Raw genomic sequence first — 16,021 nt, forward strand, 5'->3', positions numbered from 1 at the left:
ATCAACAATACGACATTCCTCGTTGTACTTGCAACAGTAACGGGGGTGATACGCGGATCTCTCAAAACGAAAATCGCAAGTGGTCCAAGGAAGAGCTCGAAGTCAGAAACGAGCAGTGGACGCGGAAGAACCGGGTCGTGAGAGTTCCGGGCGGTATAGCCTTTGATTGTGATGTGGTGGAGCCCCCCGGGGGGCCACGGGGGCAGGAGGTCAGAGGAAGATCGGTCGTGAGGGCAACAAGCACGGCTCGGCTGCCTCGAGGCGAGATCGCCGGTAGGGCGGAAGAGGAGGTAGGATGGTGTGACCTCCGGCGTCATCCCGCCCAACGCGGAGGTGGTGCTGGAGGTGGCGGAGGTGACGGTGGAGTCGAGCAGCTGCTGCCCGACTCGGAGGAAGAGGAGTCGACGGCGATGTCGAGGCAGCTTCGAGGTGAACGGGACCACGTGAGCCGCGACTACCAAGAGGGCTACCTCGGTGACTTTCGGGACTTGCGCGACCTCAGGGATTTCAGAGACTTCCATCGAGATCCCCTCGGAGACATCAGGGACGATCGAGACAGTCAGGGACACAGAGAAGGACCCGTTGCCGGCAGGACTTATCGGGACGACTATCCGGAAGAATACGATCATCGTCCCACCGCTGCATCTACCTCGGCGAATCTCACCAACAACCCGGTAAGTCGTAACCTTTTTCTATGAAAGGTGTCACACGTTAAATTATTCTTTCTAATGTCCAATATCAAACACAACAACTTTGATGCTACGATTATTGCCAAGGAAAATAATAATAATATTGTATTATTTTAAAAAATTATATAAACATTTGAATATGCGACATTTGACAAAAACTTTCAATCGTTATTAAGCAAGACTAGTATCTAAAATCTAAGTCAACTGTCAGAGAACGGGCAGGCAGCAGTCTTGATCAATAATGATGAAGCATTTTTGTCAATTTTATCATATATCTAAGTTATTGCATAATTTTTTAATTAACAGCATCATTATTTTTTTACATTAGAATCGAAACATTAATATTCTTAAATTTGATATTATTCTTGAATTAAGAATTAAAAAGAATAATCTCTGCGCAAAATATATGCGATACATAATAGGGTAATTATAACTGGAAAGCACATTTTATTTGTCTTACCGGCCAAATAGAACATTGCGCAGTGTGATAACGTCCATCTCTCTAAGGCTCTTTCCCGGCGGCATTGTTTCTTGCAACTGCGCCGTTGTGCAGGAAAAACGCGGTCGTTTCTATTAAAAACTCGCTCCCATGAGCCCACTTAAAACTTGAACAGTTATTTATATAGCGTTAGCCTCCCCTTTGCTATAACGAACGAGGAATATATAGTTGCAAACTTGGACTATCAGCAAGAGTTTCAAATCCCATCGAAATTTATATCGTAGGCAGTTTCCGTCTTGCATACTGGATCTTTAGCGCGATGATGTACTTGTACATATACTCTTTCCTTAACAAAATATTATTAATATATACAAGAGATACAAGATACAAGATATTTTTTCACATATTATTAAAAACATTATAATTATTAATAAATTATTAATAAATTAAATTGCATATTTCTTATCGCAATATGTTGTGCAAGAAAGTGTGTCATATTTGCATTCGATGCGTCAGCTCGAGTCACAAGGCTGATTTTATGGCGCGACAGTTTCATTGATTGAAAAAAACCTCGTTCAAGCGTTCAATGTGTGCAAAACATAAAATCTCTCTATCTGCAAATACACTGTTAGAATGCGACTTCTCGGTATTCCCATTGATAGATGAATCGCCGCAATAGTCATTTTATAATATTGAATGCACATCGTATTGCGCAATATTGCGCTTCGCCCGGATAGACCGGATAGATCAGTATTTATACTAGTATTATACTATATCTTGTTATATAAAGATTTCACTTCAGCCGTACATGCCCCATGCTTTCTTATCAAACATTAAATTCGAATTAACTTAACCGTTGATTAATATCATCGTTATGATTTGCAATAACTATTTACTGCGAACTAGACGATACCGCTACCACGTGCGCGTACATATTAATTCTGGAATTCCATATACTTAATCGTTCCATGACTCGCTTCATCGCAGAGAAACATGTGCTCATTGATATTACGATCGCAAGCTTTTATGTCCGCGTCTCAATCGTGATTGCTTTACGCACGAACAATCAAGACGGAATCGCTCGGGTCCGATAAATTAATTTTGTTTTTTCACATAAACAAACTTTGATTTAGATTCGATAAATAGAAAACATATGCTAAACTTTTTTTCTGTAATATTCTTAAATTTTCGTAACGGTATATGAGATACGCGCATAACAAATAGAATTTTATTATAAATTATAATATTTTAATCAAAGAGAGAAAAAAATTGTCGACAATTGAGAAATACTGATACAATATGATTACGTTAATAAAGCTCACTTATTATTTATTTATTTATTTATACGCTAGATACTATAATTTGTCGTATGTGAAAAAATTGCTACCAAAGCACACAGGTAATAATAATATATAAAGAACTAACAATTACAAATAGAGCATTAAATAAGTTATAAACAAATATATACGGGCTCAATTCGAGTCTAGCTTGCACAAAAGAGACTTTTGGATTTAATATAGGATACTTCGAAGCCATTCTTTACAACTGCTATTTGTCTATTCGGCAATTGATGGGCCTTGCTTAGTCGTAAACAATTTTATTTGTGCGGAGTTAGCTCATGTACGAAGTTTTCCTTAAGCTCGAAAGGAGGTCAAATATATTACAGGACGAAACGGTACAGGAAGACACGAGGGATATCTTTGAGAATGAAGGATTGACCTGTTTGATTATAGTGCTCGCTTTAGACTCTCTTTGGCATCCGCGGTAATCGGTATCGGCGCTCTTCATTTAGCGTTCTTATATCTTTCAGGGTGGGACGTATTCTCGCTACCGTGTTTGCCGTATCTTCTCATTTGTAGCTGCATTCATCGTCCGTTCTTTCCCGCTGTTCGCTTCTCGAGAGTCAGACTCGCTAATGAGAGGGACGAGAACCCGGAGGGCGAGAGATGACGGAGATGACAAGGTGGAAAATGGAATCTGCTCTCTCGGACGACGCTTTTTTAGCGAGTGAATATGACTCGCGATATGCGAAACTGGGTCAGTTCTCTACGCGATAACGCGATTCCGATATATTAATTTGCTCGAATATAATAGAAACCGTCATTTATTTAATTTTTAGCAAAGTGCAAAAATGATAAATAATTTATTTAATTTTATTACCTTTCGAAAAATTATAGATATCTTACAACATAATATTACACAACTCACTTTTATATTTTGCAATTAAGAGATGCTGCTATATTCATCGCAAACCCGCAAATGCAAATATCAATTTTTTTTTGTTTGAGCAACGGTATCTTGTGGAGAGATTAACTGATTTCTTCGTGGCTTGCGAGATGAGTTGTCACGTTGAATGTGATGTTTGTAATTACGCTGATATATATCTTCGCATAATCGTATTATTGCACGGTCTTTCGTGCGAGTTGTTCGATTATAGCGAGCAATCATTTCGCTGTCATTTTATTTGTCCTAGTCAAGTCGAGAATATCGAACGATTTGATTTCTTTCAGCCTCTTTAATATTAATATACTTTTGTTCGTAGATCTTAAATTTATGCTTTATCTTCGAGAATTGAAATTAATTCTGCATTATTTAATTAATTCTTTAAATATTTAAATTGTGTGTATATTAACAAATTATGCTTCTTTTTTTATTATTAAAATTTTTAAGCATTAAAAGAATTGTAAAGCATGATGCTACGTTTCAGATGCTTCGAAAATAATACTGTGTGGAATTTATATGTTCATAATTAAAATATTCAAATTGCTCATATGCATTTATTAATAACATTTTATTTAGAAAATTCTATTGATGCCAAGATGGTCAGAATTCACTCGCTTCGATCATCTTATTGAGATGTTACATTGTGTTGATCAGTTTGTCGACTTATCGAATTGCAGTAACGCCTTCCGTTCGTGACCATTCGCGAGAGTCGCGCGCCTCCTTTAATCGATATCGTTAGGTAACGACACGGGCGTGTTCGCATCCATCACTCCGCGCATTTATTATTAAACCCTTTACTTTCATTGATTCAAGAATCCCGCATGCTTCGTAATCGTATGTCTGTAATTATGCAAATGCCGGCCGCGTACATTACACTCGCAACATGTAATTGCTATACACGTGATAATCGTGTGTAAATTTAAACGGGGCCGCGGATCCACGATGAACGATCGATCGTCATTGTTTACCGGCTAGATCAGCTGTCTTTTCGAATTACCGTGACCGGCAATTAATGCGCGAGATACAATGAATAAACACACCGTTTGAAAGTGAAAATTGCATAGTCGGGAAAGAGAGTAAGGGCGATGCCAGAAACATCGCCAGAAAATCATATCGTGGAATATGTAATTTTTCTTGCGCGCGCGCTCGATTGTTCGTGCATTGTCAAAGTTTCCGATGTATTACGCGCGCGCATGCCGGTGTGTATATATGTGTGCGTGACAATGTGTGTTTATGTCATATATACTGCACTGCAGCAAGCGGAAATCGAATCTATGACCCTTTTACTGATGATATTCTGTCGTGCTCTAGAAACTTTATGAAGTTGGATATTTCTAACTTTATTGTATACAAATAACAACCAGAAATGTTTTTAAGGAGGAACTGGACGGATCAGCTACGTCAAAAGTTAATAAATCTAATACAATTCAAGATTCATGAATTTGACATTGCGTACAATTTTTAAAAGCATTTTTAGCTTTTTAAAAAATAAAATTAATAATTAATTTGTGAGTTAAAGTAAAGATTTGCCTTATAAATTTCATTTGTTATATTATACAAAAATTAAAATAGCATTAAAACAATTTCAGAGATAATATAATTATACAGATTATTGTAGTTTATTGTAGTTTATTATAGACTGTATCAGAATTAATTGGCGACACACGAGGTACTTCGACTGTTGCAATGTATTTGAGAGATATTTTCAAACGCAAATTTAATTACAACTTGTTGCAACGATTATAATTAAATAGGCATTTATCTGCATAAATTAGAGATATCACATATACTTTTTAGCGAGTTATGTAATTTAGCCACGAGATTTACTTGCCATGGAATATGATGAGGAAGTCCGCTGTGAAAAATTTCGATTAATGTAAGGTTGCGTTAGTATTAACATCTAATTGCCGCAATGCGCGCACGTATAACTCGAAAGTGGAGCGTTGTTACTGCTGCCGCACGCAATTAATATCTTTCGATCTGCATGCGAAAAAGCGAGCTATTACTTCCATAATAGCTTCGCTGCCCCGAAACATGTACGAGCAGCGTGCCGGAGAGATTTTAAAGTATCGGGCCACCCACATTCGTTTCTCCGCCGAGAATAATCCAATCGATCGTTTACATCTGTAAATTTATAAGATAATAATACCGTGATAATGCAACGCCCATTCTTCATGCTTAATATAACGGAGAAAGAAGTAAAAGGGAAAATAGCATGATTCTTGAGCACACAAATATCGGATAGCATATTCCTTAGCGTTACGTCAAAATAAAAATGCAAAGAAAGATAAATTTAAGTCCATAAAATAAGTTATTTGTCGAGATTATGCGATTTATTATCATTGTAGTTCTTTGATCGTTTATTTGCACATGTTAAATATGGATTGTATAACTCAAAACTAAAAATGTATACCTATAAAAAAAGTAAAAATATTTTTGTAAGAAAAGTACATCTAAAGATTCTACAGCAATAAATATATATTAAAAATCGTGATAAGCATACGCGTGAAAAACGTCATCGACGGACGAGCGGAAATCGATGAAAAGGCGGATAAAGAGCCGTAGGTAGAGACGGTCTCTCATCGTTTCCAACGAAGAGTTCTTCAGGGTAGTGGGTCTCTGTGGCTGTGGCAGGTCCCCGGACCCGGTTCCAGCGAATATAGGTCAGTGTACAAGTGGGCAGGAGCAAAACGGCTGGATTTTTGCCCGCGAGCATGTCTCGATCCTTCTGAACCAAGTCTGGTTTAGTGTCGGGGACTGCTAACGGCCAAACGGGTTTGCACGAGTGTTCCCTTCCTTCTTCCCGGCTCTCCATTCTCCTCGTTTTCTTCTACCGAGAAAAGATTCCGAGAGAACCGTGTCTCTCGGGACCGACGAGGATCACTATCGAAATTATTGTTAATGGGCCGCTGCGAGTGTATCGCGAGGTATATCAACATGAGCCCCTGGCTATCTATGAGCCTCAAAGAATCCGTCTAATGTGTTGTATCTTAATGCCTTTAGTAATTAAATACTTATTGCTCTCGATTGCGTTTGTGTTGTATTTTTTTGGTAGGACTGTCTGACAAAGATTGCGACAGTCAATAATGATCCAGATAAATCGAAAAGATCGATGCAAATTTAGGAAATTTTACAAATTTTATCGTGCTGTCCTTACCATTCTTTCAATATGTTTTTTACATGATATTTATTTTTATAAATACCTGCACTATTATTTTTAACTGTCTGCAATGAAATCTATGTATTATAGAAAGAGAGAAAGAGAGAGAGAGAGAGAGGGGGGGAGAAAGAGAGAACAATCATTTCAAGTTTCTGAGTAAGGATGACATGTATTGTGATTAATAGCTTATGACATTGACTGAAGATTAAAAACAATTTTTTATCATAATTTAATTTTAACATTGTAATATCCAAAGTCACATTAACGCGATTTCGAATATCTCGCGTCTCGTTAAATGGCAAGAGGCAATCTATACTATTAAAGTGCGACGCGTAGCACTTGAGTACTCGTTGGCGCATAGCCAATAAGGATCAAGCCAGAACGGTATATCGATCTTCGATTGTGTCATGCTCATCTCCCTCTCCTTTGTGACCATGAATTCTGATTTGGAATTCGCAGTTGCATTCTGATCCTTTATTCTGATACTTCCTCGAGTGCGTGATGCATCTGCTAAAGCGATATGTTTTCCGTTATAGCGTATAATGAGAAAGCAAAAATTATAATCGCGTAAATTAAAATATTGCGATTATATTCACTGTTTATCATATAACACATTCTCAACAATGATTAAAATATTTGACATACTTCCGGTCTTTCTTGATATGGTTGAATAGAAATGCTTGATAAATCGTCAAACTTAAGAATAATATATGCGTTAATTATATAGAAATTTTATGATGATCAATTAAAGCAAGATTTCTCTCCTATTTTTTTTTTTTATTTCTGATCTCGAATTTTCTCTAGAATAATCCGTCTTTTTATATCCACTTTTATGCATGATTTAATTCGTGGCTCATTTGCGTGTATAGATTCCAATATTGCCAGTGTGTAAATGATGAGAAAGTGCGTACCTCGCTTCACACGTCAACCGGTATAAATTCCATTGAAAAGTATTACTAATTTAATGCTTCGCATTTCCTGCTTTCGATTCGAAGCAGGGCGCTCCAACCGAACATGTTTTCAATAAATAGAACTGATCAAGTCGACCGTAGGTGCAACGCGGAACCGAAGCGCTTAGCAACATATTTATAAAACTCATTACTTTCAAATTAGCAATCCCGACCTGGTAGTTTATGATTTCTCATTATCCAATCACTAGCTGGACATCAATCCGCTTAATATTTTCAGCTGAATCTCAACTATTTATTCGATTAAATCAATTATCTTTTTTCGATATTTATTGCACACAAGATATAATTAAGAAATAATATACAGTTAAATTAAATTTATTTATATATTTTTATATATAAATAAACTTATATTATATATTTTTAAACACATATATAGTTCAAATATAAAGAATTAAATATATTACGAATAAATAGAATAGGACAATAGATTGTACATTGATTACACCGGCAAGAAGGATGCAAAAGAAAGAAAATAATTTGAAAGGATGAAAAAGAGCAGGCGTGATCGCGAGGCAACACCCAGGGCTCCTTTGTTGTCCTAGTCTGACTACACGCGGCCCACATTTAGATTGTGTTTTGTTATAGCGCACACAGATACAAACACACACACACACACACACACAATAGTTACACTTTTTCTTCCCTTCCTTCGACTTGCAGTTCTTAAAACACGTTTTAAGCCACATATCCTTTCGCTCCTCGCCACCCCAGACTCACACATACAGTCCTCTATACACGCATTATGCGCTGCGTTGTACGGCCAGTGATGGGATTAAGGAAAGATATAAAAAGAAAGAGAAATTTGTTAAAGTTTACCTAATTAATAAGTTACATTAAAATTTATATCAGTATTGTTTCATTATTGTTAAATGGATAAATCATTTCAATAAGAATATTTAAAAAATTCTAAAACGTGAATTAGCAGTTTTATAACCATTTATTCATTATCATTTTATTATTATTTTAACTTTGCTAATGCAGTTCACGCCTTTCTCTATTGTAACACATTCGTCAATGTCATATTATTCAAATCTTTGTAATTCGTGTCGGTTTAAAGCCAACTCTACCTTTAACAAGAAATCGACGAGAAGCTGTTTTAAGCATCGCGCAAAACGTCGTCGCCGTGCCATCGAGGATGACTATAGCGGCGGCGGTGGCGGCTGACGCCGCTTCTGTCCGGTACACCTGCGGAATTAGCCGCGAAAAAAAGCCTTCGGTGGGCCGCGTGCCTCCGAAATTGCGGAATTATTATTCTTCTCGGAATGCCCTGACATGAGTGTCGCCGGGTTGCATTAAAGAGGACGCGCAAGGTGAACAACGACGAGAGGGAAAGGGAGAAAACACGTCGGGCGAGACGAATCGAGAGGATGGAGGGAGAAGAGAATTGAAGCAGACCCTCTCTCTCAACAGGATAAGCATGCGGGCCTTAGGACTTCCCTTTTCACGTGATCGCGTTATGCCTCTTGGCCAAGTAGACGGGCACGAGCGAACAATCGAACGTGCACCCTCTTGTGCACCTGATCGGGCTCCTGCCGCTTAATTGGAAGGATCCACGAGGAGGATCGGGGGGCATTGTATGTTGGCGGACAAGAGTCGCGTGAAACACGCGAGGAAGTGGCACGATCGCGGCTTTAAGCTTGATAGAAGCGCTACGCTCGACAGCGAGATGAGGGGTTTTCGCGGCGCGATAAGCGGACGGGGGCGCAAGGTGCATCGGGTCGTTAGCTCGGTCGTTAACTGCCGGAGTTGTCTCGTTCGTGGGCAAAGCGTGTTATGTAATGAGTTAATACCATATAAGAGGTCGTAACATTCTTTTTTTCCACTTCCGCGGGCAATCAGACGCTCTTTGCATCTTTACCCGCCCCCCTAAGAGGATTAAACGCGCCTTGTGCACGCCGGCTGTTCTTGTTGCCTCCGAGAAGCACGTGGCGTTACGGAGCGATTAACTGTTCCTGATAGCACCGCGCCGTATAATGTTTATGATGAAGACGTTGCTCGAAAAATTATGCACAAAAGATATTAAAATTAAAGGATTTCTTTTTATATGGTTGTAAAACAAACTTATCGATTGCTAATAATTTCTCCCTAGTTAAACTCAAAATATTTGAGCTTTATGATTTAAAACCTAGCATTCTTTATTTTTAAATGCGCTTTATATAAATGTCCCCATCTAAGTTTGTTTTATTTACTGAATTTCTCATAAATTTTGCATGAATTTTATTACTTTATTAAGAAGGTAATAATTGCAATCGATATTAAACATTTCTTTATTTTTTTTAGTGTAGAATCGTATTTATCTATAATTGATAACATGTTATTTTTTTTGTATAATGTCCAGTACAATCTGCCTTTAATAACTTACTAAAATTAATTCTCTGCAATGTCCTTAAATTGCTCGCAATGTTCTTGATCACACTTCTTTTCTTTTTCCTCTTTTTTTAAAGACTTTAATTCATCTTTATTTATTTTGCTCGATTTCTCTCTCTCTCTCTCTCTCTCTCTCATATAATCTGATATTTAATTGCTAAATATGTTATAAATTGCTAAATATGTCATAAATAGCAAATTAAGAGAATATATATATGTGTGTAATAAGCATAATATATTTATTTATTTATTTCTTAGAATTCTTGCTGAAATAAACAAAATCGTTTATTTTACATATATTGTTGAACTTTTAGCTAATTCAATTTTTTTGCGAATCTAGCATGTCATCTTTATCATGCGCAATTACGATTATAAATACAAATATAAGCAATGATTTTGAAGTCATAATTTGGATACCGTGCTTTGCAATTCAATGAACGCATATGCACACATTCCGAGCCGATTATATATATCTATAATATGTGCATACTAATTTTAACGAAGAAACTTTTTACTATATCTCTCTTTATGTTCTTTAAGTGCTTATAATAATTTCCTGTCTAAATGCGTGCCCCGCACGTCGTTGCAGATAAGACGCGCGCTATAAATAACATCGTCACGTTTCATTGGATTTCTATTTAATCATTATCGTATTATAAATTATTAACCATAAATATTCCATAAGTTATAGTTGGCTATTAAGAATAAGAATAGTTTAAAAAATTTAAAAAAAAAATTCTAGAAATCTTAAGAGAAAGAATTTTAAGCTCTTATAAGTTGAAATTCTAAAATTTTTTATAAACATTTAATGTGTTCTATTTATTTACTAAAGACCAAAGGTTTTAAAAAAATTCTACGAACCTAGCGAAACGACATAGCCGTATTCTTGTGGCCGGCGGCGCGGTGGTCGCAACGAGAGACCGCAAGGATCGAGCCAGGGATCCTTACGTAAAATATCGTAGTGGTATCCGGCGAGACGGTCGAATATTATTTTGCCTCGTAAAGATTCTGATGAGAGCACGGGACCAGGATTATTTAATGACGTGTGTATCTCTGGTGCACGCAGGTATAAAAGTAAGTAGGGTGGCGCGCGGAGATTAAGGCGGGACGAGAGGAGAAAAAACGAAAGCAGGTATTTTACCTTAGGTATGCGAGTGCTTTATGGACAACACACCATTAAAAAAATATAGCTGTATGAGTAGGTGGACTGTATGTTTGTGTACTTGAGTATATTCGTTTCAAAACTTCGAATAAATGACAAGGGATTGAAACGGGCTGACCTCTCTCATCCAAAAGTTCTCCTTCTCTTGCATTCCCTTATATTTCTGTATATGTGCCTCTTCTCTCTGTACGCGCAGGTAAGACCCTTCAGGTAAAAGCCAACCATCAACATTTTAAGTAATGTCGAAGGGATAGAAAATGATGAGGTAGAGAAATCTCAGGATGGATGAGAAGGCGTTTTCGGTCCTGCATGTCGATTTTTTGACCAGTTATTTACCGCTCTTGGAAACGGATATTCTACCTGTGCTAAAAATATACGCAACGATCGCGTATTTTATCAGAGATCCTCATGAAATCTTAAGATCCTTTTTACATATTACAATTTTGTGGACTCTACAAAGTATATATTTTAACCTAATTTTTTTATAAAACTATACATAACAACTATACAAGAGATTGTGGCATAAAATTGGCAAATAAACAAAAATTTTGTCAAACAGTTATTTGATCGGGAAATTTTTAATTAAAGAATAAATGGATAATTATCAAACAACACAGTAAAATCTTAAATTCAATTTTTATATATTGCAACTTTAATAAACATAATATAGAAAAACATGTTTAATTATATAATATATAATTTTATAATATGAAGACACCAAGATTTTATACCGATAAATAAAAAGAAAGAAACGTATTAGAATAATATATGTATATAAGATAAAACGTGGCGTTCATTTTCACACAAAAATAGATTAGTGTTTGACATGCAACATTGTTGCCGTTTATGATTCGTTAAGGAAACCGATTGTATCAACGTTAACAAGTTTATTGCAATCTTTCCGGCGAGTAATGCATGGCGCAATAGCAAACGTTATAGATACGTTGGCAGTGATTATTATGTGACGGCTGTAGCCGTTTTCTCGTTTACTTATGAACATTTACGGAAGGCTAAGTGGTGATGACATTTGTACTTGATCACGAGTTTTCGCAATTTCGAAATCCATTACTTTACAAGAACTCGGGTTTCATTGTCGAGAAATTGTAAAACTCATCATGTAAAACGAATGTTTTCTATTCTCTTGGACATTTTATAGTCACAAAACAATTTAGTCGGTTGTTCTCCGATTTATTTAAAAACTGAAAATACAAGACCAGCTACCTGACATTAAGAATGAAAGATCTTTGAAATCATTTAAAACTGCTAATGTTGTAACTGAGCCGCATCAAACATCAATGACAGTTCATTAAGATAATTTTAACAAAAGCTTATATAATATCTTCACTAAATTATCTAAATATTTAAAAAAAGATGGGGTCGACATTTCAAGATCTTGTGAAATTATTATGTACCTAAATAGTTGAATTTTAGCCAGAATTCTCTGGTTTCTCAGTAATCGAGGTCGCTCTACACTCTTGGCGCACTAATGGTGCGTCTAAGACGCTTAAGGCGAACAAAATGAATTTTGAAGGGCGGCGCGGAATCAGCAGAGATGCGCTAAGCATTGGCTCCGAAAGGCAAAGGAAGAGGGCGAAAGTCTCGAGGCCGACTTACGACCGCTTCTTGCTAGAAACGCATGAATAATGCAACAATTGGTCGGAGAGACGACGAGCCTTTGTTTTCGCAGGCCCTTCGTTACCGGTCGCCAAATTGCTCGCGAGCTATCCACATCGTCGGCTAGTCACCGACCAATTTCGGATACAGGCAGCACCCTATCTTCCTCGCGCTATCGCGATCTTGCCTTCCTCGTGCATATAGACCCGAGGAATAATTAACAATTATGGGTGGATACTAGTCTATGTTGCAGCTGCACTTTGCACGCAGAAGGCTATCAAGGAGATAGATATCCCTTTCCAGGAAGCGCCTGAAAGACGCACCGGTAAATTAGAGCATGAAGGCTCTGCGATTAATTGTTGATGGCATTCTGTTTTTATTTTCTTTTTACTGTCGCCGCTGTCTTTTTGGAAAGATGTTTCTGTAGTCCCTTTGTAAATAATTTTACGATATACCGTACATTCAAATCCTAATCTTAACGGTTTTCTCTTCGTAAAAAAATGATATTTTCTTACATAATAGTTAAAATAAAAGTATCAATTTATGATTTTTTTCTCAATATATTGTACATTAGCATATATATACGGAATTTATACATACGTTATTGGACATAATATAATTTTTTTTTCAGTCATCATACGACAAGTAAAAATACGTCCTCTCTACTAGCGTATGACAATATATGTATTTGTATATCTATTGCATACATTTATTCGATTCGTAATATATACCTTATCTCACAAATCATATCAAATTCTCTCCGATATATTTTCAATCCGCAATCACTATCAGGATAACAAGGAACATCCTGTTATATGTATTTCGCTGCAGGATATTACGCGATGTCAAAATTTTTTTCTCAATATATTGTACATTAGCATATATATACGGAATTTATACATACGTTATCGGACATAATATAATTTTTTTTTTTCAGTCATCATACGACAAGTAAAAATACGTCCTCTCTACTAGCGTATGACAATATATGTATTTGTATATCTATTGCATACATTTATTCGTAATATATACCTTGTCTCACAAATCATATCAAATTCTCTCCGATATATTTTCAATCCGCAATCACTATCAGGATAACAAGGAACATCCTGTTATATGTATTTCGCTGCAGGATATTACGCGATGTCAAATCGGAAATCACCAGCGATCCTAATCTTGATCGAAGTTGAAACCGAATAACTGCTAGCTGACTTTGTGAACATTTTCCGATAGAAAAATACACGTGTAAAACTTTAAGTATTTAAGTTTCAGTCATCATACGACAAGTAAAAATACGTCCTCTCTACTAGCGTATGACAATATATGTATTTGTATCATATATCTATTGCATACATTTATTCGTAATATATACCTTATCTCACAAATCATATCAAATTCTCTCCGATATATTTTCAATCCGCAATCACTATCAGGATAACAAGGAACATCCTGTTATATGTATTTCGCTGCAGGATATTACGCGATGTCAAATCGGAAATCACCAGCGATCCTAATCTTGATCGAAGTTGAAACCGAATAACTGCTAGCTGACTTTGTGAACATTTTCCGATAGAAAAATACACGTGTAAAACTTTAAGTATTTAAGTACTTAAACAAATATACACATATATTTTAACATACGCTAATAGAGAAAATACACACATTTTCGTCTGTCGCATAGTGGTTAAAAAAAATATATATGCGCCAAGTAGAGAGAGCGCGTGCGATGATATAAAGCTCGATAACTTCCTTCCGTCTATCGATTGGATGTCATATATATTCACATGCAGAACAGCAACATTGCTTCTTATCGGGGTATTGGCGTAGGTCGGGCTAAGAGCGGGCGGATTCGCCCCTTCAGGCCGTTCAGAAGGCAGATTGCAGTCGCAAGCTCGCCTGCGTCGCGCCCGACCCACATAGAGCCTGCTCCGAAAACCGGTAACTAAGTTCGCTCCGGAACTAATGGAATTCGGCCAAATGCCGAAGATCCAAATTCGATTCTCTTCGCCTTGATTATCGTCCAGTTCGTTCCCAGCGCCGTTGCTTTTCTGAACGTTAGCTTAACACGCAAATCATCTTATTGTATCTCCCTCCCCATCTATCTTACGAACAGCATCATATTAATTGCATCTAGTCGGAGATTTGAATCGATTCGATTTCCTCTAAATGATAAAATGGAAAAATGTCTCTTATCCAATCATCGAGTTTTTACTATCCCGAATAAACAATACATAAAAACCATTTTCTATGGAGTTAAAATATGAATTTATTGAAATTATTAATTATCGCGATTTTATATTAATCCACAATTATATATAAATGTACAATATAAATACATTCTAATCTTTTCGCAAATGACCTAATTTTCTTTCAGTGTCACAAATTAGATGTCAAAAAATTGCACCCTATATCAATTGATCATTCGATACAAAATGTAAACAAATGACAATTATATTGTTATGTTGTTTCAATAGTATCCTTCTGAAATTTAGATTTCAGATAGATTAAATAGAATTAATTAAATAGAAGAAACAATTTTATCTCAGATGATGCAAATAACTCGTCTACGCCTTGAAATCCGAAACGAGATAAATTTCTACGGTACATTCGAATATTCGCTGTATAAATTTCAAGCTTTCTCGGAGATATCGTATCTATTTGTCGCGGAGAGCAACATCGAGAGAATTTGCAAAGCAGGAAACGGAGGAACCGTGGAAATAACAAGGAAGTGACAGTGGTGAAGAAGGAAGGCCTCATTGCTCCCGGCCAATAAAGAATTTATAGTTCTTGTTACCAGTATGGTTTTCTACGAATTAACGTTAATTATCGGCCTGGCCGCGTACCGCGTGGTAAAAACCTAGAAAACGAGATAGCCCAGTACGCGCAGAAACCGATTAAAGGAATTCATGAATAACTTAAGAACGTTTCACGACGCACCTGCCCCCCTTTTCTCTCCTTCCCTTCTTAATCTCCTTACTCAGGCTACGTGACAGTTTTGGAGTCGCTCGTACCGGTCTCGTAATGTACTCATTTAGACGAAACTGACAACGTTGATGTTGAAAGTCCAAAGTTGATGGAAATGCGTGATGAGGGTGTTTCGGTCTTAGATACTACATCCCTATAAAAAAGGCTTGCGCTACGTAGAATAATATCTGAAGGGACAACAGAATATAAATGCAGGTCTAAATCTTCATTTCGAAATATAAATTGACCGTCATTTTTTAATTTAGAAAATGAAAACTGAAAAACTATAAGAAGTATAGACAGGATTAAATATCAAGTAAATAGAAAAAAAGAATTATTCTTTACCCGGTAAATTTATTACATGGGCATTTAAAATTTGGCATTTTTAGAAATATCTTTTACTTATAAAATTATTTATTTATATATTGATCT

At 36.5% G+C, this 16,021-nt stretch overlaps 1 protein-coding gene across 2 annotated transcripts in view; it reads left to right on the forward strand.

Annotated features, from left to right (window-relative positions):
• Nucleotides 1-16,021, forward strand: part of LOC115242384 — a 77,677-nt gene that overhangs the window by 46,408 nt on the left and 15,248 nt on the right. Inside the window, exons 3-4 of one of the 2 annotated variants that reach the window (XM_029818638.1) lie at nucleotides 15-674; nucleotides 2,939-4,842. In XM_029818638.1, the coding sequence (XP_029674498.1) occupies nucleotides 15-674; nucleotides 2,939-3,139 (861 nt within the window). In that variant the 3' untranslated portion in view covers nucleotides 3,140-4,842. Of the gene's footprint in view, nucleotides 1-14; nucleotides 675-2,938; nucleotides 4,843-16,021 lie in introns of those variants that run through there. The other variant, XM_029818639.1, reaches the window with a different exon arrangement.

The sequence above is a fragment of the Formica exsecta genome, unplaced genomic scaffold (genome assembly GCF_003651465.1).
Source record: "Formica exsecta isolate Colony F162 unplaced genomic scaffold, ASM365146v1 scaffold591, whole genome shotgun sequence".
NCBI classification, from domain to species: Eukaryota; Metazoa; Arthropoda; class Insecta; order Hymenoptera; family Formicidae; genus Formica; species Formica exsecta.